The 26,517-nt window shown below is 34.8% G+C and overlaps 4 protein-coding genes across 8 annotated transcripts in view; 2 read left to right on the top strand and 2 right to left on the bottom strand.

Annotated features, from left to right (window-relative positions):
* Positions 1-8,872: 8,872 nt before the first annotated feature.
* On the bottom strand, positions 8,873-14,896 carry Achl (La ribonucleoprotein translational regulator Achilles). The gene is made up of 5 exons (XM_070301294.1): positions 14,881-14,896; positions 11,820-12,722; positions 10,396-10,720; positions 9,707-9,937; positions 8,873-9,310 (listed from the first exon to the last, which is right to left on the bottom strand). Exons 2-5 carry the CDS (start codon positions 12,564-12,566, stop codon positions 9,000-9,002), a joined length of 1,614 nt encoding a protein of 537 aa, XP_070157395.1. The 5' UTR covers positions 12,567-12,722; positions 14,881-14,896; the 3' UTR covers positions 8,873-8,999.
* Positions 14,897-15,538: 642 nt separating this feature from the next.
* On the bottom strand, positions 15,539-21,247 carry Not10 (CCR4-NOT transcription complex subunit 10-B). Its single transcript, XM_070301293.1, has 10 exons — positions 20,539-21,247; positions 19,890-20,218; positions 19,170-19,276; positions 18,510-18,661; positions 17,928-18,127; positions 17,456-17,753; positions 16,868-17,215; positions 16,429-16,538; positions 15,986-16,064; positions 15,539-15,715 (listed from the first exon to the last, which is right to left on the bottom strand). The coding sequence occupies exons 1-10, from the start codon at positions 20,933-20,935 to the stop codon at positions 15,660-15,662; spliced, it is 2,076 nt and encodes a 691-aa protein (XP_070157394.1). The 5' UTR covers positions 20,936-21,247; the 3' UTR covers positions 15,539-15,659.
* Positions 21,248-22,405: 1,158 nt separating this feature from the next.
* Positions 22,406-24,308, top strand: LOC138936538 (probable oligoribonuclease). 3 transcript variants are annotated; one of them, XM_070301998.1, is made up of 6 exons: positions 22,469-22,486; positions 22,922-23,065; positions 23,414-23,484; positions 23,557-23,718; positions 23,809-24,029; positions 24,167-24,308. In XM_070301998.1, the coding sequence occupies exons 2-6, from the start codon at positions 22,990-22,992 to the stop codon at positions 24,294-24,296; spliced, it is 660 nt and encodes a 219-aa protein (XP_070158099.1). In that variant the 5' UTR covers positions 22,469-22,486; positions 22,922-22,989; the 3' UTR covers positions 24,297-24,308. The 3 variants fall into 3 exon arrangements, with proteins under 3 accessions (XP_070158100.1, XP_070158099.1, XP_070158098.1); XM_070301999.1 differs by lacking the exon at positions 22,922-23,065 and having other exon boundaries at positions 22,406-22,486; XM_070301997.1 differs by lacking the exons at positions 22,469-22,486; positions 22,922-23,065 and adding an exon at positions 23,229-23,334.
* Positions 24,309-25,959: 1,651 nt separating this feature from the next.
* Positions 25,960-26,517, top strand: part of LOC138936537 (uncharacterized) — a 50,388-nt gene continuing 49,830 nt past the window's right edge. For all 3 annotated transcript variants that reach the window (XR_011447383.1, XM_070301993.1, XM_070301996.1), the window contains exon 1: positions 25,960-26,451. Coding sequence is in view for 2 of the 3 variants with exons in the window: in XM_070301993.1 (XP_070158094.1) it covers positions 26,386-26,451 (66 nt within the window). In the remaining variant the exon portion in view is untranslated. The remainder of the gene's footprint in view (positions 26,452-26,517) is intronic.

Genomic DNA, 26,517 nt, shown 5'->3' with positions numbered 1-26,517 from the left:
CCTAACCTAACCTAACCTAACCTAACCTAACCTAACCTAACCTAACCTAACCTAACCTAACCTAACCTAACCTAACCTAACCTAACCTAACCTAACCTAACCTAACCTAACCTAACCTAACCTAACCTAACCTAACCTAACCTAACCTAACCTAACCTAACCTAACCTAACCTAACCTAACCTAACCTAACCTAACCTAACCTAACCTAACCTAACCTAACCTAACCTAACCTAACCTAACCTAACCTAACCTAACCTAACCTAACCTAACCTAACCTAACCTAACCTAACCTAACCTAACCTAACCTAACCTAACCTAACCTAACCTAACCTAACCTAACCTAACCTAACCTAACCTAACCTAACCTAACCTAACCTAACCTAACCTAACCTAACCTAACCTAACCTAACCTAACCTAACCTAACCTAACCTAACCTAACCTAACCTAACCTAACCTAACCTAACCTAACCTAACCTAACCTAACCTAACCTAACCTAACCTAACCTAACCTAACCTAACCTAACCTAACCTAACCTAACCTAACCTAACCTAACCTAACCTAACCTAACCTAACCTAACCTAACCTAACCTAACCTAACCTAACCTAACCTAACCTAACCTAACCTAACCTAACCTAACCTAACCTAACCTAACCTAACCTAACCTAACCTAACCTAACCTAACCTAACCTAACCTAACCTAACCTAACCTAACCTAACCTAACCTAACCTAACCTAACCTAACCTAACCTAACCTAACCTAACCTAACCTAACCTAACCTAACCTAACCTAACCTAACCTAACCTAACCTAACCTAACCTAACCTAACCTAACCTAACCTAACCTAACCTAACCTAACCTAACCTAACCTAACCTAACCTAACCTAACCTAACCTAACCTAACCTAACCTAACCTAACCTAACCTAACCTAACCTAACCTAACCTAACCTAACCTAACCTAACCTAACCTAACCTAACCTAACCTAACCTAACCTAACCTAACCTAACCTAACCTAACCTAACCTAACCTAACCTAACCTAACCTAACCTAACCTAACCTAACCTAACCTAACCTAACCTAACCTAACCTAACCTAACCTAACCTAACCTAACCTAACCTAACCTAACCTAACCTAACCTAACCTAACCTAACCTAACCTAACCTAACCTAACCTAACCTAACCTAACCTAACCTAACCTAACCTAACCTAACCTAACCTAACCTAACCTAACCTAACCTAACCTAACCTAACCTAACCTAACCTAACCTAACCTAACCTAACCTAACCTAACCTAACCTAACCTAACCTAACCTAACCTAACCTAACCTAACCTAACCTAACCTAACCTAACCTAACCTAACCTAACCTAACCTAACCTAACCTAACCTAACCTAACCTAACCTAACCTAACCTAACCTAACCTAACCTAACCTAACCTAACCTAACCTAACCTAACCTAACCTAACCTAACCTAACCTAACCTAACCTAACCTAACCTAACCTAACCTAACCTAACCTAACCTAACCTAACCTAACCTAACCTAACCTAACCTAACCTAACCTAACCTAACCTAACCTAACCTAACCTAACCTAACCTAACCTAACCTAACCTAACCTAACCTAACCTAACCTAACCTAACCTAACCTAACCTAACCTAACCTAACCTAACCTAACCTAACCTAACCTAACCTAACCTAACCTAACCTAACCTAACCTAACCTAACCTAACCTAACCTAACCTAACCTAACCTAACCTAACCTAACCTAACCTAACCTAACCTAACCTAACCTAACCTAACCTAACCTAACCTAACCTAACCTAACCTAACCTAACCTAACCTAACCTAACCTAACCTAACCTAACCTAACCTAACCTAACCTAACCTAACCTAACCTAACCTAACCTAACCTAACCTAACCTAACCTAACCTAACCTAACCTAACCTAACCTAACCTAACCTAACCTAACCTAACCTAACCTAACCTAACCTAACCTAACCTAACCTAACCTAACCTAACCTAACCTAACCTAACCTAACCTAACCTAACCTAACCTAACCTAACCTAACCTAACCTAACCTAACCTAACCTAACCTAACCTAACCTAACCTAACCTAACCTAACCTAACCTAACCTAACCTAACCTAACCTAACCTAACCTAACCTAACCTAACCTAACCTAACCTAACCTAACCTAACCTAACCTAACCTAACCTAACCTAACCTAACCTAACCTAACCTAACCTAACCTAACCTAACCTAACCTAACCTAACCTAACCTAACCTAACCTAACCTAACCTAACCTAACCTAACCTAACCTAACCTAACCTAACCTAACCTAACCTAACCTAACCTAACCTAACCTAACCTAACCTAACCTAACCTAACCTAACCTAACCTAACCTAACCTAACCTAACCTAACCTAACCTAACCTAACCTAACCTAACCTAACCTAACCTAACCTAACCTAACCTAACCTAACCTAACCTAACCTAACCTAACCTAACCTAACCTAACCTAACCTAACCTAACCTAACCTAACCTAACCTAACCTAACCTAACCTAACCTAACCTAACCTAACCTAACCTAACCTAACCTAACCTAACCTAACCTAACCTAACCTAACCTAACCTAACCTAACCTAACCTAACCTAACCTAACCTAACCTAACCTAACCTAACCTAACCTAACCTAACCTAACCTAACCTAACCTAACCTAACCTAACCTAACCTAACCTAACCTAACCTAACCTAACCTAACCTAACCTAACCTAACCTAACCTAACCTAACCTAACCTAACCTAACCTAACCTAACCTAACCTAACCTAACCTAACCTAACCTAACCTAACCTAACCTAACCTAACCTAACCTAACCTAACCTAACCTAACCTAACCTAACCTAACCTAACCTAACCTAACCTAACCTAACCTAACCTAACCTAACCTAACCTAACCTAACCTAACCTAACCTAACCTAACCTAACCTAACCTAACCTAACCTAACCTAACCTAACCTAACCTAACCTAACCTAACCTAACCTAACCTAACCTAACCTAACCTAACCTAACCTAACCTAACCTAACCTAACCTAACCTAACCTAACCTAACCTAACCTAACCTAACCTAACCTAACCTAACCTAACCTAACCTAACCTAACCTAACCTAACCTAACCTAACCTAACCTAACCTAACCTAACCTAACCTAACCTAACCTAACCTAACCTAACCTAACCTAACCTAACCTAACCTAACCTAACCTAACCTAACCTAACCTAACCTAACCTAACCTAACCTAACCTAACCTAACCTAACCTAACCTAACCTAACCTAACCTAACCTAACCTAACCTAACCTAACCTAACCTAACCTAACCTAACCTAACCTAACCTAACCTAACCTAACCTAACCTAACCTAACCTAACCTAACCTAACCTAACCTAACCTAACCTAACCTAACCTAACCTAACCTAACCTAACCTAACCTAACCTAACCTAACCTAACCTAACCTAACCTAACCTAACCTAACCTAACCTAACCTAACCTAACCTAACCTAACCTAACCTAACCTAACCTAACCTAACCTAACCTAACCTAACCTAACCTAACCTAACCTAACCTAACCTAACCTAACCTAACCTAACCTAACCTAACCTAACCTAACCTAACCTAACCTAACCTAACCTAACCTAACCTAACCTAACCTAACCTAACCTAACCTAACCTAACCTAACCTAACCTAACCTAACCTAACCTAACCTAACCTAACCTAACCTAACCTAACCTAACCTAACCTAACCTAACCTAACCTAACCTAACCTAACCTAACCTAACCTAACCTAACCTAACCTAACCTAACCTAACCTAACCTAACCTAACCTAACCTAACCTAACCTAACCTAACCTAACCTAACCTAACCTAACCTAACCTAACCTAACCTAACCTAACCTAACCTAACCTAACCTAACCTAACCTAACCTAACCTAACCTAACCTAACCTAACCTAACCTAACCTAACCTAACCTAACCTAACCTAACCTAACCTAACCTAACCTAACCTAACCTAACCTAACCTAACCTAACCTAACCTAACCTAACCTAACCTAACCTAACCTAACCTAACCTAACCTAACCTAACCTAACCTAACCTAACCTAACCTAACCTAACCTAACCTAACCTAACCTAACCTAACCTAACCTAACCTAACCTAACCTAACCTAACCTAACCTAACCTAACCTAACCTAACCTAACCTAACCTAACCTAACCTAACCTAACCTAACCTAACCTAACCTAACCTAACCTAACCTAACCTAACCTAACCTAACCTAACCTAACCTAACCTAACCTAACCTAACCTAACCTAACCTAACCTAACCTAACCTAACCTAACCTAACCTAACCTAACCTAACCTAACCTAACCTAACCTAACCTAACCTAACCTAACCTAACCTAACCTAACCTAACCTAACCTAACCTAACCTAACCTAACCTAACCTAACCTAACCTAACCTAACCTAACCTAACCTAACCTAACCTAACCTAACCTAACCTAACCTAACCTAACCTAACCTAACCTAACCTAACCTAACCTAACCTAACCTAACCTAACCTAACCTAACCTAACCTAACCTAACCTAACCTAACCTAACCTAACCTAACCTAACCTAACCTAACCTAACCTAACCTAACCTAACCTAACCTAACCTAACCTAACCTAACCTAACCTAACCTAACCTAACCTAACCTAACCTAACCTAACCTAACCTAACCTAACCTAACCTAACCTAACCTAACCTAACCTAACCTAACCTAACCTAACCTAACCTAACCTAACCTAACCTAACCTAACCTAACCTAACCTAACCTAACCTAACCTAACCTAACCTAACCTAACCTAACCTAACCTAACCTAACCTAACCTAACCTAACCTAACCTAACCTAACCTAACCTAACCTAACCTAACCTAACCTAACCTAACCTAACCTAACCTAACCTAACCTAACCTAACCTAACCTAACCTAACCTAACCTAACCTAACCTAACCTAACCTAACCTAACCTAACCTAACCTAACCTAACCTAACCTAACCTAACCTAACCTAACCTAACCTAACCTAACCTAACCTAACCTAACCTAACCTAACCTAACCTAACCTAACCTAACCTAACCTAACCTAACCTAACCTAACCTAACCTAACCTAACCTAACCTAACCTAACCTAACCTAACCTAACCTAACCTAACCTAACCTAACCTAACCTAACCTAACCTAACCTAACCTAACCTAACCTAACCTAACCTAACCTAACCTAACCTAACCTAACCTAACCTAACCTAACCTAACCTAACCTAACCTAACCTAACCTAACCTAACCTAACCTAACCTAACCTAACCTAACCTAACCTAACCTAACCTAACCTAACCTAACCTAACCTAACCTAACCTAACCTAACCTAACCTAACCTAACCTAACCTAACCTAACCTAACCTAACCTAACCTAACCTAACCTAACCTAACCTAACCTAACCTAACCTAACCTAACCTAACCTAACCTAACCTAACCTAACCTAACCTAACCTAACCTAACCTAACCTAACCTAACCTAACCTAACCTAACCTAACCTAACCTAACCTAACCTAACCTAACCTAACCTAACCTAACCTAACCTAACCTAACCTAACCTAACCTAACCTAACCTAACCTAACCTAACCTAACCTAACCTAACCTAACCTAACCTAACCTAACCTAACCTAACCTAACCTAACCTAACCTAACCTAACCTAACCTAACCTAACCTAACCTAACCTAACCTAACCTAACCTAACCTAACCTAACCTAACCTAACCTAACCTAACCTAACCTAACCTAACCTAACCTAACCTAACCTAACCTAACCTAACCTAACCTAACCTAACCTAACCTAACCTAACCTAACCTAACCTAACCTAACCTAACCTAACCTAACCTAACCTAACCTAACCTAACCTAACCTAACCTAACCTAACCTAACCTAACCTAACCTAACCTAACCTAACCTAACCTAACCTAACCTAACCTAACCTAACCTAACCTAACCTAACCTAACCTAACCTAACCTAACCTAACCTAACCTAACCTAACCTAACCTAACCTAACCTAACCTAACCTAACCTAACCTAACCTAACCTAACCTAACCTAACCTAACCTAACCTAACCTAACCTAACCTAACCTAACCTAACCTAACCTAACCTAACCTAACCTAACCTAACCTAACCTAACCTAACCTAACCTAACCTAACCTAACCTAACCTAACCTAACCTAACCTAACCTAACCTAACCTAACCTAACCTAACCTAACCTAACCTAACCTAACCTAACCTAACCTAACCTAACCTAACCTAACCTAACCTAACCTAACCTAACCTAACCTAACCTAACCTAACCTAACCTAACCTAACCTAACCTAACCTAACCTAACCTAACCTAACCTAACCTAACCTAACCTAACCTAACCTAACCTAACCTAACCTAACCTAACCTAACCTAACCTAACCTAACCTAACCTAACCTAACCTAACCTAACCTAACCTAACCTAACCTAACCTAACCTAACCTAACCTAACCTAACCTAACCTAACCTAACCTAACCTAACCTAACCTAACCTAACCTAACCTAACCTAACCTAACCTAACCTAACCTAACCTAACCTAACCTAACCTAACCTAACCTAACCTAACCTAACCTAACCTAACCTAACCTAACCTAACCTAACCTAACCTAACCTAACCTAACCTAACCTAACCTAACCTAACCTAACCTAACCTAACCTAACCTAACCTAACCTAACCTAACCTAACCTAACCTAACCTAACCTAACCTAACCTAACCCTGACCTGAAACCTTAACCCTGACCTGAAACCTTAACCCTGACCTGAAACCTTAACCCTGACCTGAAACCTTAACCCTGACCTGAAACCTTAACCCTGACCTGAAACCTTAACCCTGACCTGAAACCTTAACCCTGACCTGAAACCTTAACCCTGACCTGAAACCTTAACCCTGACCTGAAACCTTAACCCTGACCTGAAACCTTAACCCTGACCTGAAACCTTAACCCTGACCTGAAACCTTAACCCTGACCTGAAACCTTAACCCTGACCTGAAACCTTAACCCTGACCTGAAACCTTAACCCTGACCTGAAACCTTAACCCTGACCTGAAACCTTAACCCTGACCTGAAACCTTAACCCTGACCTGAAACCTTAACCCTGACCTGAAACCTTAACCCTGACCTGAAACCTTAACCCTGACCTGAAACCTTAACCCTGACCTGAAACCTTAACCCTGACCTGAAACCTTAACCCTGACCTGAAACCTTAACCCTGACCTGAAACCTTAACCCTGACCTGAAACCTTAACCCTGACCTGAAACCTTAACCCTGACCTGAAACCTTAACCCTGACCTGAAACCTTAACCCTGACCTGAAACCTTAACCCTGACCTGAAACCTTAACCCTGACCTGAAACCTTAACCCTGACCTGAAACCTTAACCCTGACCTGAAACCTTAACCCTGACCTGAAACCTTAACCCTGACCTGAAACCTTAACCCTGACCTGAAACCTTAACCCTGACCTGAAACCTTAACCCTGACCTGAAACCTTAACCCTGACCTGAAACCTTAACCCTGACCTGAAACCTTAACCCTGACCTGAAACCTTAACCCTGACCTGAAACCTTAACCCTGACCTGAAACCTTAACCCTGACCTGAAACCTTAACCCTGACCTGAAACCTTAACCCTGACCTGAAACCTTAACCCTGACCTGAAACCTTAACCCTGACCTGAAACCTTAACCCTGACCTGAAACCTTAACCCTGACCTGAAACCTTAACCCTGACCTGAAACCTTAACCCTGACCTGAAACCTTAACCCTGACCTGAAACCTTAACCCTGACCTGAAACCTTAACCCTGACCTGAAACCTTAACCCTGACCTGAAACCTTAACCCTGACCTGAAACCTTAACCCTGACCTGAAACCTTAACCCTGACCTGAAACCTTAACCCTGACCTGAAACCTTAACCCTGACCTGAAACCTTAACCCTGACCTGAAACCTTAACCCTGACCTGAAACCTTAACCCTGACCTGAAACCTTAACCCTGACCTGAAACCTTAACCCTGACCTGAAACCTTAACCCTGACCTGAAACCTTAACCCTGACCTGAAACCTTAACCCTGACCTGAAACCTTAACCCTGACCTGAAACCTTAACCCTGACCTGAAACCTTAACCCTGACCTGAAACCTTAACCCTGACCTGAAACCTTAACCTTAACCCTGACCTGAAACCTTAAACCTTAACTTTGACCTTAACCTAAAACCTGAAACAAAATATATTCGTAATCATGATGATGGCGGATGGCTGTCGCAGAATTTCATAGTATGTGATCGTTGCGATATATCGATTAACGTCGAGTAATACCACATGACAGTAGACGCTAAGGCCTCTAAAATAAGTAATGAGTGATGCGACAAATCCGTTGTCCCTTCAAATTTTATTCCCCGCATTTAAAGAGGCACGCTTTATACCCCGCGCAGGTATTTCTTACGTCCTTACGTCCTTGGGCCGCATTCGCTCTCTCTCTCACCTTCTACCACATTTGGTACATCGTTTAGATACAAATGTCATAGTCTATGCTACGTATCGACGAGTGTAATATATTACTATACATATAATATAATCTATAAACACGCACACGTATTTACAATATAGTATAATATAGTGTAGTCCATAATAATATGTTATGTCGAACGTAATATAACCTTATCTGTAGATAGTAAACGATATCGATTAGTAATTTTCATTCTTTTTATTTTAACATTTGTTTTATCTTATTGTATAATACGATATCACGCGTTGCTAAAGCAGCGATTGATATTATTAAGTATATCACCATACTATTATTTCCATCTTTTTAATGATATAACAATTATTTATGATATTGGATAAGTAGGTTTTATAAACATTTTTGTGGAACGACCAAAAAAGCCACGAGTGCCGTCGGGTCCTGTTGGCATTCTCGTCACATTTTCGGGCAAATGCATCATTGCGATACCATTATTGCTTTTCGATCGATAGAATCCATTTTGTTCTGAGCTCGAAGAACAGAGAGACAATCTTCTGATATTCGTATCGTAGCCAGAATCACGACTGCATATCGACAATCTTCTAAAAAGCGATCCGTAGTCAGCCGATCCACGACGGTTTGCGATATAACGATCTCTCTCGCATTCTGTACAAGTACCTATAATAGATAACAAGCGTGATAAATTAATTGTATCGAATGTCCAAATATATTTGTTTTTTTTTTTTTTTTTTTTTTTTTTTTTTTTTTTTAATTTATCTTACTTCGAAAAAAGTCTATTCAATGCAATGTGCTGCGAGTAATTAAAAAAAAAAAAAAAAAAAAAAAAAGTGATTGCCACGTAATTGATACTTCATTATAATAATGTGTAAATTATATATAATATATATATATATATATATATATATACATTTCTTGTAAACATTTCTTACTTAAATACAAATATATATAACAATCTTCATATTTTCCTGATTTCACACAAAATAAATTTTTTAAAATTTTATTGACATTGCACTTGTATTAATTATACAACATATAACAATTATACACACAAACCTGTGGAAGAACAAGAGTAACGGCGATTTTCATGATGATAGAAAGTATTCGAATAACCTGGATGAAAGAAAGCTGCTTCGGAACCAGATGAACACGTGGAATAACGTCTACCAGAATCTGAGCTAGAGCCAGAACAAGAAGACAAACGCCGAAATATAAAGCCGTTACCAGAATTGGATATGGAGCATGAAGAGAGTTTACCAGATAACCATACGTCTGGTGATGGCGGTCCTAATAGTAAACAAATAAATTGATTAATAATATTGTATGTTAATTACAACGTATTTTTATATTAACAATAAATAATATATTTTTAATTAACAAAATTCTATTTAAATTTCAAGTTAATAAATCTGAAAAATTGAAATTTTTTTTTTTTTTTATATATATCTACAATTTCTGGCAAACTTACGATAGAATTTTTTTTTTTAAATACACTACAGAAATTAATATTATTAATAAATTAATATTAAATATCATAAAATTATATGTTGCAATAATGACAGCATATTGAATTTTGATGATAAAAGACTCTTTCAAAAATGTTCAAAATATTTATAATTAAAAAGAAATGATGAAAAAAAAAAGAAAAATTTCAATGACTATATCTTGTATAGTATAAGAAAGAAATTTTTTTAAATATACATTTAATATATATATATATATATATATATATATATATATAATACCTTGAGAAGAATAACTCGTATAGATGTGATACGTCGGATATCCTTGAATGTTTTTTTTATGCTTTGTTTTTCCATCTTCAGTTTCAGATCCACTATGACAACTGGACGAATTATAATTATTCTCCCTTGGTATTCTATTGAAAACACTTTTCCTCGTAGGTTGATGTTTCCTCTTCTTGTCAGCCAATTGGTGTAATTCAAATACTTTGGCGTTACCCAAGGTCATTTGCATAGCGATTCGAACGGAAGTGGTGTCTGTAAATTCGATCATAGCGTACTCTTCGTTGGAAGTCAATTCTGGCCTTTTGGAGATTGCCTGGCGCACCTGTGTGTGTGTGTGTGCGCACGCGCGTGTGTGTGAAAATAAATATATAGTTGTCAAAATTTTATTCTTTGTTTCAACATTATTAGATTTATTATTAGGAATATTATAAATATCAAAATATTGCATAAAATAAGATTTATACGCCTATTCTTTTATTATCGATGTACACTTTCAATATTATTAAATGTGATTTTACATATTAACTGTTATATGACATTTAGGTGATAAATATATACCCAACAATACCCAAAACATATGTCCTATAAACATTAAAAATATATAAACATAAATTACAAATTAAGTTTAGAAAATATATAATACAGAATACTCTATTATTGTTGATAAAAATTGGAAAAAAAAATATTATAAATAGTTCCCTGAATACGTAAATAAATAAGTAAATAAATAAATCGAAAATGTGTATATAAAAAAAAAAATAATAATAATAATAATGTATTGATTGACAAGTCAAGTAAGAATCTCGACCAGATTGAATAATCATTATTGCAGTGGAAACCTTATATGTTTTAGCTTTAAAAATCGATTCTATAACTGTTTAGCATAGATATTACGTGGAGTATAAGATTGCATATTACATCACAATAGTAATCCTTGTAGATTATGTAGCACATAGAATTATATACATAGTTATGTAATACAGTGCAATTATGGAAAATTTGACCAGTGAGCACAGAATTGTGATAAACAACCATTATCCAGGTTACCTACTACTTGCTATTACAAGTACGCGCAATGTTCTGATCCGTTGATTATCGATAATAATTGTGATATTAAAAGTTACGCAATTTTAATATTTCTATCGATAAACTATTATTATACTTTTGTTCTATATCGGCATTTTGTTCAGGACATTAAAAAAACTGATCGGGAAAAAAAAATCATAATCCATTCATTATTCACAATTTACAATTTTTTTTTTATATATATCCATGTACATCTAGGTAAAGTTACTAATTAATAAATTGAGCAAAATTTCTTTTGCTTTTTTTTTTATATAAAACACATTTGAAAACGTTAAAACTACTAATTACTCCAATCTAAAATATTTATGTTCGGTTAAAGAGATCTAGCATTTTACCTCGGGAGGTGTAGGTTGACCAGGTCTGAGGACTCTTATCAGCGCGATTTCACCGCAAGATTTGAAAATCTCGGCGACGGATTCAACTGTCAACTTGTCTATCGGTAATCTGGCCGCTAATATAGTTCTAGAAGGCGCCGTTTGATCAAAAGGTGGCAAAGGATCTACTCTACGTAGCTTAGTCCCTTGTGCATTGACTTCAAGTTTCTTGGATCTTGCTAAAGCCGTTCCGACCACTCTCCAATCTCTACTCAGGTGTTTTACTCTCTTAAAGCTGGATATCAATTTTAAAGATACATAGCCTTCTTTGTTTCTTTTAACATGTTTCAGCAGAAAAGCATCCTTTATAATATTTTCGTCGGAAAAGTAAAATTCCACCTGAGCGCATATCTTATCAGCCAACTCGTCGTTCAACGAGTTGACATCATTCGTTGTTTTCTCAATTAGTTGAGATTCCAATTCTATACTAGATTGTTTTTGATTTTTTAATTTTTTCAATGTGGCATCATCTACAGAATCCGCGCCCGAGTCTTGCTCCATATTAATCCCTTTCATAGATCTAATCTCGCTATCATAATCTGATAAGTCGGCCTCTTCGCTCTTGGAGCCTCTTCTGTCAAAAGAAAGACTCACATCACTATCAACGGAGGAAATGCTGTCTCTCGTCTCAGATTTCTTCATAGGTGGAGGTGAGAATGGTAGATTGCCAACTTCGTCTTTCAATTCTTGTTGTGGTTCCAACTCCATTTTTATCAAAGTGTATAAACTGGCTATTTCTTAGAATTATTTGAAATGTTATAATACGCCATTTTCATCGTGATTTTATCCTTTATTTAAATTTTTACATATATTCTCGTGCCTTGATATATTTAAAAACATGACACTGATAAATCGTTCTCTTCTCTGTAATAAAATACTCGTACTATTTAAATTACGGTTGTGAGAAAACGAAAGAGAATATTAAAATACAAAGATGTATGTATATAATATGAATATGAGAACTTGCGCGAAAGCGTAGTCTCTCAAGTGTATTCGCATCGCACACTGACCTCCGACGCTGCTGGTGATTCGTTTTATAGCGATCGGTCAGGTGCGATGCGTGGCAAAGCTACAATGATCTCGCGACCTTCTTGAATGCCGATCAAAAATAAGACGTTCGGAAAATGACCGAAGGGTACACTTGCATTAAACCTTGAACGTGCGCATGAAGGAAGAAATGAAAGTTTATATTAACCCTTTACACATACACTATGCATTTTTACGTGACGTTGATAATCGTCCGATGGAAAATGTTTTTTTATACTTGAAAAAATGTTTTATTATAATTTATTTGTATTGCATTCAAAATTTTTTTTTTATAATATATAAATCAAAGTTAATTAAATTATTAAAATTCTAAACATTTTTAATTGGAGCGGAAAATGTTAGATATTCTATATATCTTTACAGTTTGAAGTTTGTAATACACACAAATTATTAATTTTAAAAAAATTATTTCATTCAGATTACATAGAGTATTAATAATTTCAATATGGTATTAATAATTTTAATATGTAAATTAGATGTTTTGTATTTAAAAAAATATCATCTTTGATTTTTTTGTGTAATACAAAAATAAATCAATTTTATAAAGATGAAAGTATATAAAATATTATTGATACCCGTCTTGTGGAAAGAATTATATCACTAGTCGCAAATAACCATTTGGCATCGTTTCGTATCCATTGTGAAAGCATTAAACCATAACCGACGGTTACTATAGACAGGAAGGACAGGATTTACGATGGCGAACCAGACTCGAGCTTGAGTAAGACCTTACATATTCGTGTACATAAACTATACACTACATCCGTACGCCAATGGCATAACAATATATAGGTCAAGTGCGGCTAGTATCATGCATATATGGCCGTGAAGAATGAAACAATCCGCAAGTCGTCGAGATGAAAGGATTTGGTCTCTCGGCTCGTCAGTGTCGCATCAAACTGGATTGCTTTGAAAGACGGGGTGATAACCTTGGTCTCGACTAAAAATTAACGAAGGAGAAAAGTGAAAGACATGAGAGAAGAAACTGTACACATACACACACACAACATAGGCAGCATTGATATGTGATTAATAGGACGCGAGAATCCATCGTTATATATCGTTCGTACATAATTGTTGTCATTTGTAGAGCACTCCTCCCAAAACTTTGTCGCACGCCTACTTACTATCTTTTCTCGCTGCATGCTTATATTCACGCGAATTGATCAATCTTTTTTAATTAATTTCTCAATAATTATTACAAAAATCGCAAAATGATAAAGGACTTTCCTGGTCGATTTAACTCGCTTTATCTGTACATTACGAGTGGGGCAATTATTATCAGACACCCTTCGATCACGTTGCTCTACGCTGCCAATTTAACAAAGTTGTGTGTGCATACATATAGTTCCATCATTTTTATTACATAGATTTCAAGCCCCTATATCCCCAAGGAGCGGAATGAGCGCAAGCGAAACGAGCAGAATTTAGTCTATAAAATGACTTTTAAATATTGTTTTTATCGGTCGTTTTTTATTATCATGTACATAATACATTGAAATGAATACGTTCTTATTGGAAATATTGATTAAAAATGTTAAATAAGTTAACTAAGTTTCAACTCAGTTTTAACCCTTTTAAAATAACAATTCGTGATTGGCTGCACATGGGTGCACTTGTTACATTCCATGGGGATGTAGAGATTTTGGAATCCATATAGCGAAAACTGCAGAACTCTCGCGATTGGTCGTGCTTTCATTTCGCGTTATGCTATTCCGCTGCATGGATTCGCACCCTTCATAAGGAAATTGACCAATCAAATTCCTTATGCTTATAATTATGCGCTTATGCAAAAGTGTGTGCTCCCCGCTTTAGCAATATAGGAGTATTATATATATGTTAAGTACGTGTTAAAGTGCCATTACACACAAAATTCAGTAAGGACGTAATGGTCCTTACACACTGGACACGATGAATGATGGGCGATATCCAATGAGAGTTGAATGAAGAAACGAGGAAATGTGTATATACTCACAGTTTCGCTCTCCTCCAATTCTCCCCCACCACATAGCGGATTAAAAAGAGAAAGAGATCCGACTGCTATCGCACTCTCTTTCTAATGTTTAAGACAGTCTTTTGCAGGAATGCGCAGTCTATTTCTATAAGTCTATGGCTGCGGTTGAGAAGACGCTAGAAATGCTTCGAAGCATTGCATTAACCAATCAGAATAAAGAAATCTTTACTCTTTTTGTTCTGATTGGTCAATCAAACGCTTTGAAGCATTTCTAGCGTCTTCCCGACCGCAACCTATGTCCGAAATATGCTCACACAGCGCTCACAGTACTGAAAATCTAGTTTATAGATTTTCAGTGTGCTAATAGCGCTGCGAGTGTATTTCGGATCCCTAGAGAGAAAGAGAGATAGTGATTGAGAGAAAACGTGAGAACAAAAAAAGATAGAGTAAGATAAAAGAAGAGAGGGAGAGAGGAAGAAATGTAAGAGACAAAAGAAAGATTTACTGAAATTTTTAATGTGATACAAAAAGACAAAATGTTTTTTTTTTTTTAGAAACAGATTTTTACCAGTCTTCTTTTAAAAGTTTCAATGTTTAAGTTTTGTATGTTCAGGACATTTATATAATAGCTATTGTTATTAATATAAGAATATTTTACACACACACACACACACACACACACACACACACACACACACACACACACACACACACACACACACACACACACACACAAAAGTAAAAATATCTTAATTATCTATAAGTATCTGTAGCTTTAGAGTCAAAACATATATTAATTATTAACGATATTGTGGACAATGTTGTTTTATTATTGATTTTGAAATGTCAGCATGACCTGAAATTTAAAAAAGATATAAAATACATTTCATTATTATATTTGATAATAAATATATCTAAAGAACACAATAATTCTTATCAAAAATTAATTTTATATATATATATTAACTATTCAAGAATAAATAGTCAAGAATAATCTCTAATTTGTGGACGATTTTGATGAATTTTGGTAAAAATTTGACAAATTTCAATCTTCAAATTAATTAAAAAACTTCATGTTTTGAAATTTAAATAGACTTCAAACTAGTTCTGAAAAAAAAGATATTACCTAATTGTAGCTCTATGTACAATGCCAGCATTATTACTTGTATAGGTATATCACAATCTGATTCTTTCGACATCCATACCTGAAATAAAAATTTTAATAGAAACAAAAGTAAATATATTGAAAAATTTGGCACATAATTTTCAATTTGTTTCTATGACTCATTATAATATTATTATGAATTTAATTTATAGTATTATATGTTAATTTTTTCTATCAGAATGTATAGACTTATAATTTTAATATTAATTACGAAAACTATCTTGTTAATAATAATATTTATTTTTAATATCAATGTTAAATAATAGTGTTAATAATTGTAGGATATTATTTAATCTGAGAAAACAATTCTTAGAAAAGAAAAATCGTGATTTAATTCAAGTTTTTTATAATTACAGTACTTTTAATGGTAAATGAGTGGTATTAATCTTGATATATACACTCACTTGCTTTAAGGTTTCTCCAGATTTATCTAGTTCACCTCGTATGGCATAAGCCACAGCCAAGTTGTAACGTAATACAGCAATGCCTGTAGAAACTGTAGTAGGATACCATGCTACAATTTAAAGTAACAAGAAATTCAGATGCAACTTATTACTAAACTCATGAAATTATTGTGTTATAAACTATTACATACCAAAAAAAACTGCAATATAACCAAGAAAGAGATGATTATTCATGAATTGTTTTATATATATATAATATGTAATATGTAAATATTGTTTTTTTTATTTTATGAATTTTTTAAAGATTTAAGAAAAATGCTTTATTTTCGTTTGAAAAATTAATAAAATTTAAAAAGGAAAGAAAAACTGTTAGATTTTTAAAAAAAAAAGTCTTATAAAAGAGAAAAAAAGATGAAAAGATATAATTTTCTAAATTCACCTTTTATAGGCTTTGCCGTAACTTCTTCCATTTTTTCTTTATCTCTCTCTTGAACATCCGGCATTGATATAAATGTATGCAAGTCTTGAAGATTTTCTGGCTTGAGATATTCGAGTGCTTCGCTAATTTTATCCATGAAGATCAGACTTTCAGCGGCATATAAATTACCTAACAGTTTGTATGCCCCAGGCAGCTTATTAAAATTTAGTAGAGACTTTGCATGTTCAAGGGATATTATATAATCTCCAAGACACAAAGAAACATATGCGCTAGCAGCTAATACACTAATTTTTAAATTAAAAGATTCGATAATTGTAGCTTGGGATATTAATGTTGCATGCTGCATACCTGAAATAATTGTATGAAATAAATTATTGTATACACATAGACACATACACAGAGAGAGAGAGAGAGAGAGAGAGAGAGAGAGAGAGAGAGAGAGAGAGAGAGAGAGAGAGAATGGAGGGAGAGGGGGTTGAAAAGGGGCAGGAAGAGAGAAGACAAGGGAGAAAGAAGCGGAAAAGATAGAGAGAGACATGCAAATCATGCATGTATTATGCATCAATGTATGTAAATTATAATCTATACCCAAGTTGTGACCAGATGTTAATGGTAGTGAACTTGTCACTGTTTGTGCATTTATTATGGCTGTTTGAGGCACATTTGGCTCATTATTATTTGGTAATAAAAATAACGCATTCTTCAGGCATAATGATCCAAACTCCAATGTTGGTTGTGGTATTGCATAAGATAGGCCTTCCGAATGATAATTAACATCTTTTGAAAGAGATGCGGCCAGTATAATTTTCTTATGAATACCGGAACCTATAACTTTCTGTATCAAATCTTTCCGTCGTTTTGGAATATTAAAGTCCACTTTGTTTGACTGAAACATAAACAATATGATTGCATTATTATATTACATTAAGCTTATGTGATCTTATTTTATATAAATTTGCATTATAGTTTAAATGTAATAAACAGTCAATGCTGTCAAGATATTACATCAACTATAGAGTACAGTTTGAAAATAGAATCGATATCATAAATATATACTTACATATTTATGATTATAGATACAACATTCTGCCATTCTGAGCCAAAGTTTAGGATTATTATGCAATTTTTGTGCTGCTTCTGTGAAGCAATCAAAGGCTTTTGATGCTTGACCAGCATGCAAGAATGATACACCTAAACTGTACATCAGCTCATAATGTTTATTACCACCAAGTGTGTATAGCAACTGAGAAAATAAAGGATCTGCGTAAAATAAATTTTTATTTTTTAATATCACTTACATAAACAATTTGCAATATTATTAAGAAATTAACTAAATTGATTTGTTTGCCATAAACACTTAACGTGTTTGAATTTAAATTGATTCCAATATGTCTCAATGATCATTTTAACCAAATATATTCCAATTTTTTATATCTTTTATATTAAATTGTACAACATGTTACATATTAGATATTAGATATTTGAGAATAGAAGACTGTGTGAAAATTTAAATCATATTTAAACATATTAAAAGCAATATTTGTTTAATACTTGCTTATTTTAAATATAATAATGATTAAAAGTGCCCCAACACAAAACAATAAGACTAACATTGACTATAACACTAATATATATAAATTACCAGTGTCTTTGACTTGCACACTCTCCACTGCACATTTGTTTTCATGCAGAGCTTTTTGAAGATAAAAACAAGCTAAATTTGGTTTGCCCATTGCAAGGTATAGGCATGCTATATTATTATAATATAAAACGGCCGAAGATTCCCCATATAATCTGTAATTCATATATTAATGCAATGCGCTTTAAAAAAATACAGAATCAATGACTTTATTTACTTAAATATATATATATATATGCACATATATATTTGTTACATTATAAATATAAAAAAATTATTTACACATATGTAACACACACACGTGCGCGCGCAGTTACAATAAAAACGTCTTTCTAAAAGAGATGTTCTAATCTTTTCTACAGATTTATAAAACATCCAAAAAATACAATTATATCTCTATTTTCTTTTTTTTCGTATACATTTAATTATTCATTTCTCGTTATTTAAGCTTCATTGTGTAATCTTTTGCTAATCTATTTCACTCTGTATATTCTTATTGCTATTGTATAACTATTACATCATTACAGTGTTAGAAAATGTGGAAATGTCCAAAATCCATAAAATTATAATGTTTCACTTTGTACAGTTAATATTAATGTTTACAGATTCTTGAAACTTTGTCCCATGCATTCATATATGAATAAATTAACATTTGTAACATACTTGAAATCTAAATTCTCTATTGTTGCAGAATTCAACAATCTCATTGCCTTCTTGTAATTTCCTCGTAAATATTCCAAATTAGCCTTTAAAAAAACTGTTGATGTATTCTGAAATAATAAAATAATTTATAATAAGAATATAAGCAAGAGAATATATTCATACAAATTTAATTAAAGAATATTATATAACAAAATAGTGAAAGCACACATAAAACTGTATACATAAAGGTTATACAATTTCATACAAGATTTATAATAAGTAAAATAGTAATAAAATAGTATAATTTGTGTGTACACTCACAATATTTATGGATAGTAGCAAGTTACTTGTTCTACCTCAATCAAAAAATTCTCACTTCTATATATAATAATTATATATATATTCTATTCTATTCATCTATATGTACAATTTTTTTTTTTTTTTAATATCGTAAGTCGTTTACATAGAAAGCATGTGTATACATATAATTTTTTAAATTTTGTTATAATTACAAAAAAAATAATCTTCGCAATAATTAAAATTTAATTTATAGTTTGATTGTAACAATACTAATTCCAAAATTTAGAAAAGTTGCAATATACAATACTATCTATTAAACTGTCAAACCAATATAAAATCTATGTGAATAAAATCTGCCATAAGATTTTTCAAGAAATCTATCAATAATAATTAATGCTAATGTGTCACTCTATATGTTATTATGATAAATAATAATATTACCGCTAATATCCCTAGCGAAACTATCGTCTTCCACTCTTTTTTACAGAGTTTTAATTGATGAGTCAAAAGATATATTCTTGCTTTACATTTTAAAAGTTTAATTTTGAATGCATCTGTCACAGTATCATTGATGTCTTTCTTTTGTTCTTTTTGCTCTTTTATTTTGGATTTGATTACTCCATCTTTGTCAATAGATGATATTTTACAACCGTCGATAGATACATATTGACTCTCCACATAATTTAATATTGAGAGAGCTGCATCCGGTTGCTCCATTATAATATATAGCTCGATCAGTAGCAGACAAACTTTGTTTGCTAAAGTTTCTTCTGCAATCATAAAGAAAGAATAAAAATATATGTATACATATGTATATATCACAAAACATATGTATATATATATATATATATATATATATGTATGGATTAGCTTTAAGTAAAATATTCAAATTGCAAAGGACCAGCTATTCTTAATAGAGCAAAAAGCCCTTGTTTTGTTTATTTAGACCAAACAATTTGTCAATTGTTTCCCCTTTACCATATATAAATACTTACCTTTTTTTCCTACATTCTCTGTTAAGTAAAATATGCTCAGTTATCAGCAACTTCATAACATCCAATTTCTGTACAAAAAGATTATCAATACATACCCATTGGCTCGATGAAAGCAAATAGCCTGGTCATGATTTGAAGTGCAGCATTATATTGCTTAGTGTGATACAACAAAACAGCTTGATTATATCTCATAACACACTTCTCGACATCATCTATGGCCTCGCTGGAATCTGCTGATATTTGGCCACATATGGCAATTAAACTTTTTCGCATTAATTCAGTTTTTTTCAAGTCACTTTTATAATATTCCACCACAATTTTGTTATGCGTAACTTTGAGATCCATAGGCCGAAGGCTTTCTAACTTATTCAAGTATGATAAGCATAATACATACGAGCCTTTTTGAAATTCTGACAGTGCATTTTGTGCTAAATCGCGTTCTTGCTCACTAATGACAGAATCTTTATTTTGTACTTCTAAAGTTTCATTCATGATAATACAATTGCTCTTAAATGTGTACGTATAATTGTGAATTTCTATAAAGAGAAATGTGTGTAATTCTTAAATGTTGTGTATATATACCTATATATATTATATCAGCAAGTATTTCATTTCTTGCTGGTCTCTTTAATTGAGTTATCCAATTTATTTCTCGCACATGTGACATAAGTTTAAATTATTATTAAATGTAAATATATTATAATTCACAATATTTAAACAATACGTGTACAAATTTTCTGTTTAAATCCCTGTATCGTGTATCTCCCCAATGCTATAAAATATAAAATGGACTACAGACGGTGGAAGGAGTAAATCCGGATCTACAATAGGTGTAGTAAGCCCTGAGTCTTAAAAAATTGACTAATCACAGTCGAGTATTCTCCTCATACTTGATTGTGATTGATCAATTTCTTAAAGTTAAAAGTTTACTATACCTATTATAGATCCGGACTAACCGCACGAGTAATGGCTCTTGCAGCCAACGCCATGACTCGCACGCGATATCCAATGAGAGAGCTCTGCTTTTCCGAAAAAATAAAGCTCTCATTAGATATCGCCTATTGCTATTGCTATCATCTAGGGCCGTGTTCCGATATTCACTGCCAGTACTGAAAAACTATAGTTTACGTCACATATACTATAGATTTTCAGTACTGGCAGTGAATATCAGAACACGACCTAGCATGTGCGATAGGCTTTACATTAGACTTTCAATCTCCTTTCCCCTTTGTCAACAACCACGCGGTAATGGCCCTCGCATACTGGACGCGATGAACGACGAACGATGGGCGATATTCAATGAGAGCTTTGTTTTTTTAGAAAATTATTATTATTGACCATCATACAATATTTAATTACACGTACAATTTTAACTATAATTTAAACATATATACGCACATATGTATATATGCAAGTAAAAAATGCTCGAAAATGGGCGCCCGTTAGTCTTGTTGCATTACTGCTTTCTCCTACAAGAGGCCAGAAAGCATTTTCAGGCCATATCTCGGCCGTAAAGCGATACGCTAGAGAAACAAGGATAGCGTGATCGTTGATCATTTTCTATCTTTCTTCTTCATAGTGCGTCCGCGCGAGCAATGCAATCGTGTGTGTACGTATACAGACATACACCTATTCATCGAGACTGAGAATTTATTCCTCAGCGTTGGTTACCCTAAAACCTGAGTTTCACATTTTCACCGCGCGAGGTCTCCAATGTCAATTCGGAGTTTGCCCGTCACTCCTGTCGACTCTAAAGCGGGGAACACACACTTTTGCATAAGCGCATAATCATAAGCATAAGGAATTTGATTGGTCCATTTCCTTATGCATAAGGAAATTGACCAATCAAATTTCTTATGCTTATGATTATGCGTTTATACAAAAGTGTGTGCTCCCCGCTTTAAGCGTCGAGCGTCTGCGCAGAAATATGCGCAGAATTTAAACGAGATAGATTCTAGACTGAGACACCGACGAGATACTATTAAAAACCGTCAGTCCTGGGTAAATTTTTGTGACCATCAAGTGGGTCTGGTGGGCCCGGAGGTAATTGAAGAATGTTGACATTACCGACCGTTTGATTGAATCGAATATAATAACACGAATTATTTAATTCATACAGTTATTTTATATCATCCTGTTATTATTTTATTATCGAAAACACCGACGAGATATCATTAGAGATCGATGATCTTATAGGATTTAACATATTACTGGAAAAAAACTCGCCATGCGCTACTGTAGATAAGTAAATCTTTGCATTGTCGATAATAAAACAGTAAATTTACAATAAAATGTTTATTTTGTTGTTCTTTAGGCAGTTATATAAAAGATTTATATTTTTGATAATAAAACAATAACTGGATAAACTAAAATAACGCGCAGCAAGTTTTTTTTTCCAGTCACACTAATTCCCATAAGACTACCAATCTTTAATGATATCTCGTCAGTGACTGAGATTAAATTCTGCGCAATTTTCAGACGCTCGACGTTTAACGTTGCCATGTAAAAGCGCCTTTAAACCTGCCACATTCGAAAACGCTTTAAATATGATGATTTTTACACGTGTTGTTAGATATTTCTCGAAGTATATGTATCGTGATACTCGGCGGTATTTAAATAACGGTAATTGTGTGACTGAAATATAAATATCTAGTAAAAATTTGTGTGACACACAACACACACACACACACACGCGCGCGCGCGTTATTATATAAATGATAATTGTACAAGACGAATCTCGCAATTTTCGGCTTTTTCCACTTGCTATACATACAACACACACACACACACACACACACACATATATATATATATGTTTATTTATTTATATTTATATTTGTGTATACCAAATATATATTCCAAAAGCAAAACATCACGGAACTCAATGACTTGTATAACTATCATCTTTATTTAATAATTATATTTAGAATTTGTAAAAAATATTAAAGAGGGTTATTTAATTTTGTATAGATCATGCAACTTCAGCATCGATGGAAAAGAATAGTAAAAATGAAAAGCACATTGTCTGGCTTGATATGGAGGTATAAAATTGTTACAAATTTATCTAATAAGTATAACTAATGGAAGAAGTTAAACAGAACTGAACTTTTCAGATGACAGGCTTAGAAGTGGAAAAGTGTCATATTTTAGAACTCGCATGTTTAATAACTGATGAACAGCTAAAGCCTGCGAGCGATTGTTTAAACATTATTATACATCAATCGGATGAAATTTTAGAGACCATGTCCAACTGGTGCAAAGTACAACACAAAAAGGCAATTTTACTATTTCCAAACAGTAATGTATTTCTGATAGTATAATGATTAATCAATTACTCATTAAAATGTTAATAAAATCAAATTCAGACTGGCTTAATTGAAGATTGTCGCTCGAGTAAGATTATATTAGAGGATGCTCAACAAAGAGTGCTACAATATTTGGAGAGCCATGTGCCAAAAGGAATGTGTCCATTAGCTGGAAATTCAGTTTACATGGATCGTATATTCCTGAGGAAATATATGCCATTAATCAATGATTATTTACACTACAGAATTATTGATGTCAGTACGATCAAAGAGTTGGCTAGGTACGAGAATCAACCGATTACTTCATAATTTGTATATCAATTTATATTTGCATTTCGTAAAGTAAGCATTCATGCATGTATAAAATATTTGTTTTAAATTGATAAATATAAGATCTATTTTTTCTTTTTTGTTTTAGAAGATGGCAGCCAAGCATAGATAAAACACTTCCAAAAAAACGATATTGTCACAGAGCTGCAATTGATATAAAAGACAGTTTGAACGAGCTTTATTATTATAGAGAACATTTATTTGTAGTAAAGAAATAAAGAATTAATAAATATGAACCTATCGATTTTTTTAGAAAGTGCATTTATACATGTGTAGAAACATTTCTTTTTATCTCTTGACGCGCATGCGTAAGTTATTAGTTTCATAGGCTTATGCGGCGTCTATAATAGACATTTTAAGCTTTAAGCCTTAAGAAATGGACCAATCACAGTCAAGTATGAGAAGAATACTCGACTGTGATTGGTCAATTTCTTAAGGCTTAGGGCTTAAAATCTCTATTGTAGACGCCGCATTAGAGCTTAGAGATACAGACTTTTGTATATTAGACATTAGACTGCTAACTCCCTTTAAAGATCGTATTAAGACTCATACACAAATTGACATAGATGCATATGCATAGTATAAGACCATTTGGACCAATGAGGATGCTATGTAAATCAATATGGCGATTTTATTTCGATGCTCATTGGTCCAGACGGTCTTATGCTATGCATATGCAACTGTGTCAATTGTGTGCGATAGCTTTAACACTACAGGTTGCGGTTGGGGATACGTTTGACGATTACGGATTGACCAATCAGAGCAAAGCAGTTTGCCGGTTGATTGGTCAATCCGCAACTATCAACCGTAGAGTCCGTGTCACACTACGCATTGCGGACGCGAATCGGATTTGGATTACGGACTGCGAATCGTCAATCATCCAATCAGATCTTTGGCTACTTCGTTCTGATTGAATGGATGACGATTCGCAGTCCGTACTCCAAATCCGATCCGAGTCCACAATGCGTAGTGTAATACGGGCTTATGTCCATCCGCAACCCGTAATGTAATACGACTTAAGGCCGTATTACACTACTCGTTTGCGGTTGAGGATTACAGACTTCTATACAGAGTGTCCGACAAGTAAGTGATCAAACGAAAAGTGGAGGTAGATTGGGTCGAACTGAGTCGAAAAGTCCTAAACCATTTTTCTTTATAACGTTTAATAAAAGAACTATTATTGAGTAAAGTCTGGCCAATCAGCGTCAATCTTTAGCCGGGCGCACGTGGGTAAAGTGTGTGCCGCTACACAGGCCGGTATTCATAGTCCGTTCTTATATTCAAGATCGCTTAGGTACAGTCTTAAGATGCTAAGCGGCCATTTCATTGGTTGAATAAGATCTTAAGACGACCCAAGACCACACTTAAGCGAACTTGAATATAAGAACGGACTATGAATACCGGCCATACTATCAGGCGCGCGGCTCACCGATGTGCGCCCGGCTAAAGGTCGGCGCTGATTGGCCAGACTTTACTCAATAATAACTCTTTTATTGGTAATAGTCACGAAAAATGTTCCAAATTTTATGTGGCCAGATTTGCCAAATGGAATAACTTGGACCAATTCGTCGCCATCTTGAGTATTCGTACATATTCAAGATGGCGACAAAATGGTCCAAATTATTCCATTTGGTAAACCTGGCCACATAGGGAACATTTTACGTGATCAACTTTGTTTCTTTCTACACTATCGAAATAACTCTCCTTACTCTTCTTTCATGATATGAATGCATGTATGTATGTATATAGATACATATATAGATATAGTTAAAGGTTAGATTAGGTATCTATAAAAAAACTCAATCTTTTCAACATAGGACGCGTTTCACTTAATGACCGCAACGCTCACGGTATCATTTCATCCTTGTTTTTCACCGAAAATCGAATAAAGATAGATGATGCTCGCGAGCGTTACGGTCTTTGAGTGGAACGCGTCTATACTATGCGCCGAATCTATGGCGCGTTCCTCTTAAATAGAACGCGCTCTATATATGTGTTGCGGTTCGAGTTCGAGATTCATGTAGGTCAGTGGTCAGTGCGGTGTTAGTCGACGTTCGTCGTGGTGCGTCGTGGTGCGTCGTAGTGGGTGTATAATGTAAGTATAAGTATGTAAAAGAGTGCACGCAAGATATACACTCAAATGACAGTCGTTGATGGTAACGGTCGGGACTGGTTGAAATTATAATTAGGACTAATTTGGAATTGTCGCAACTGGTTATTGTACTGTACGGGACTGAAAAAGTGATGGCGAGTAGCAATGGAGTAGTATCCGTGATGGTGATGATTGCGAAAGATTTTTTTTAATGAATGGCTCTGTCCGAGGTGCCTAATTTGACAGCGATTATCGGCAACAATGTTTTCGCCGCTGATAAGGTGAGTAAATATCCTCTCTCTCTTTCTTCCCTTCTCCCTTGCTCATTTTCTCTCTTTCCCCTTTAC

Source organism: Polyergus mexicanus, unplaced genomic scaffold, assembly GCF_030449975.1.
Source record: "Polyergus mexicanus isolate NDT 795.1 unplaced genomic scaffold, iyPolMexi1.0 SCAF_9, whole genome shotgun sequence".
Taxonomy (NCBI): domain Eukaryota; kingdom Metazoa; phylum Arthropoda; class Insecta; order Hymenoptera; family Formicidae; genus Polyergus; species Polyergus mexicanus.
This window is presented reverse-complemented; position numbering and strand designations above follow the sequence as displayed.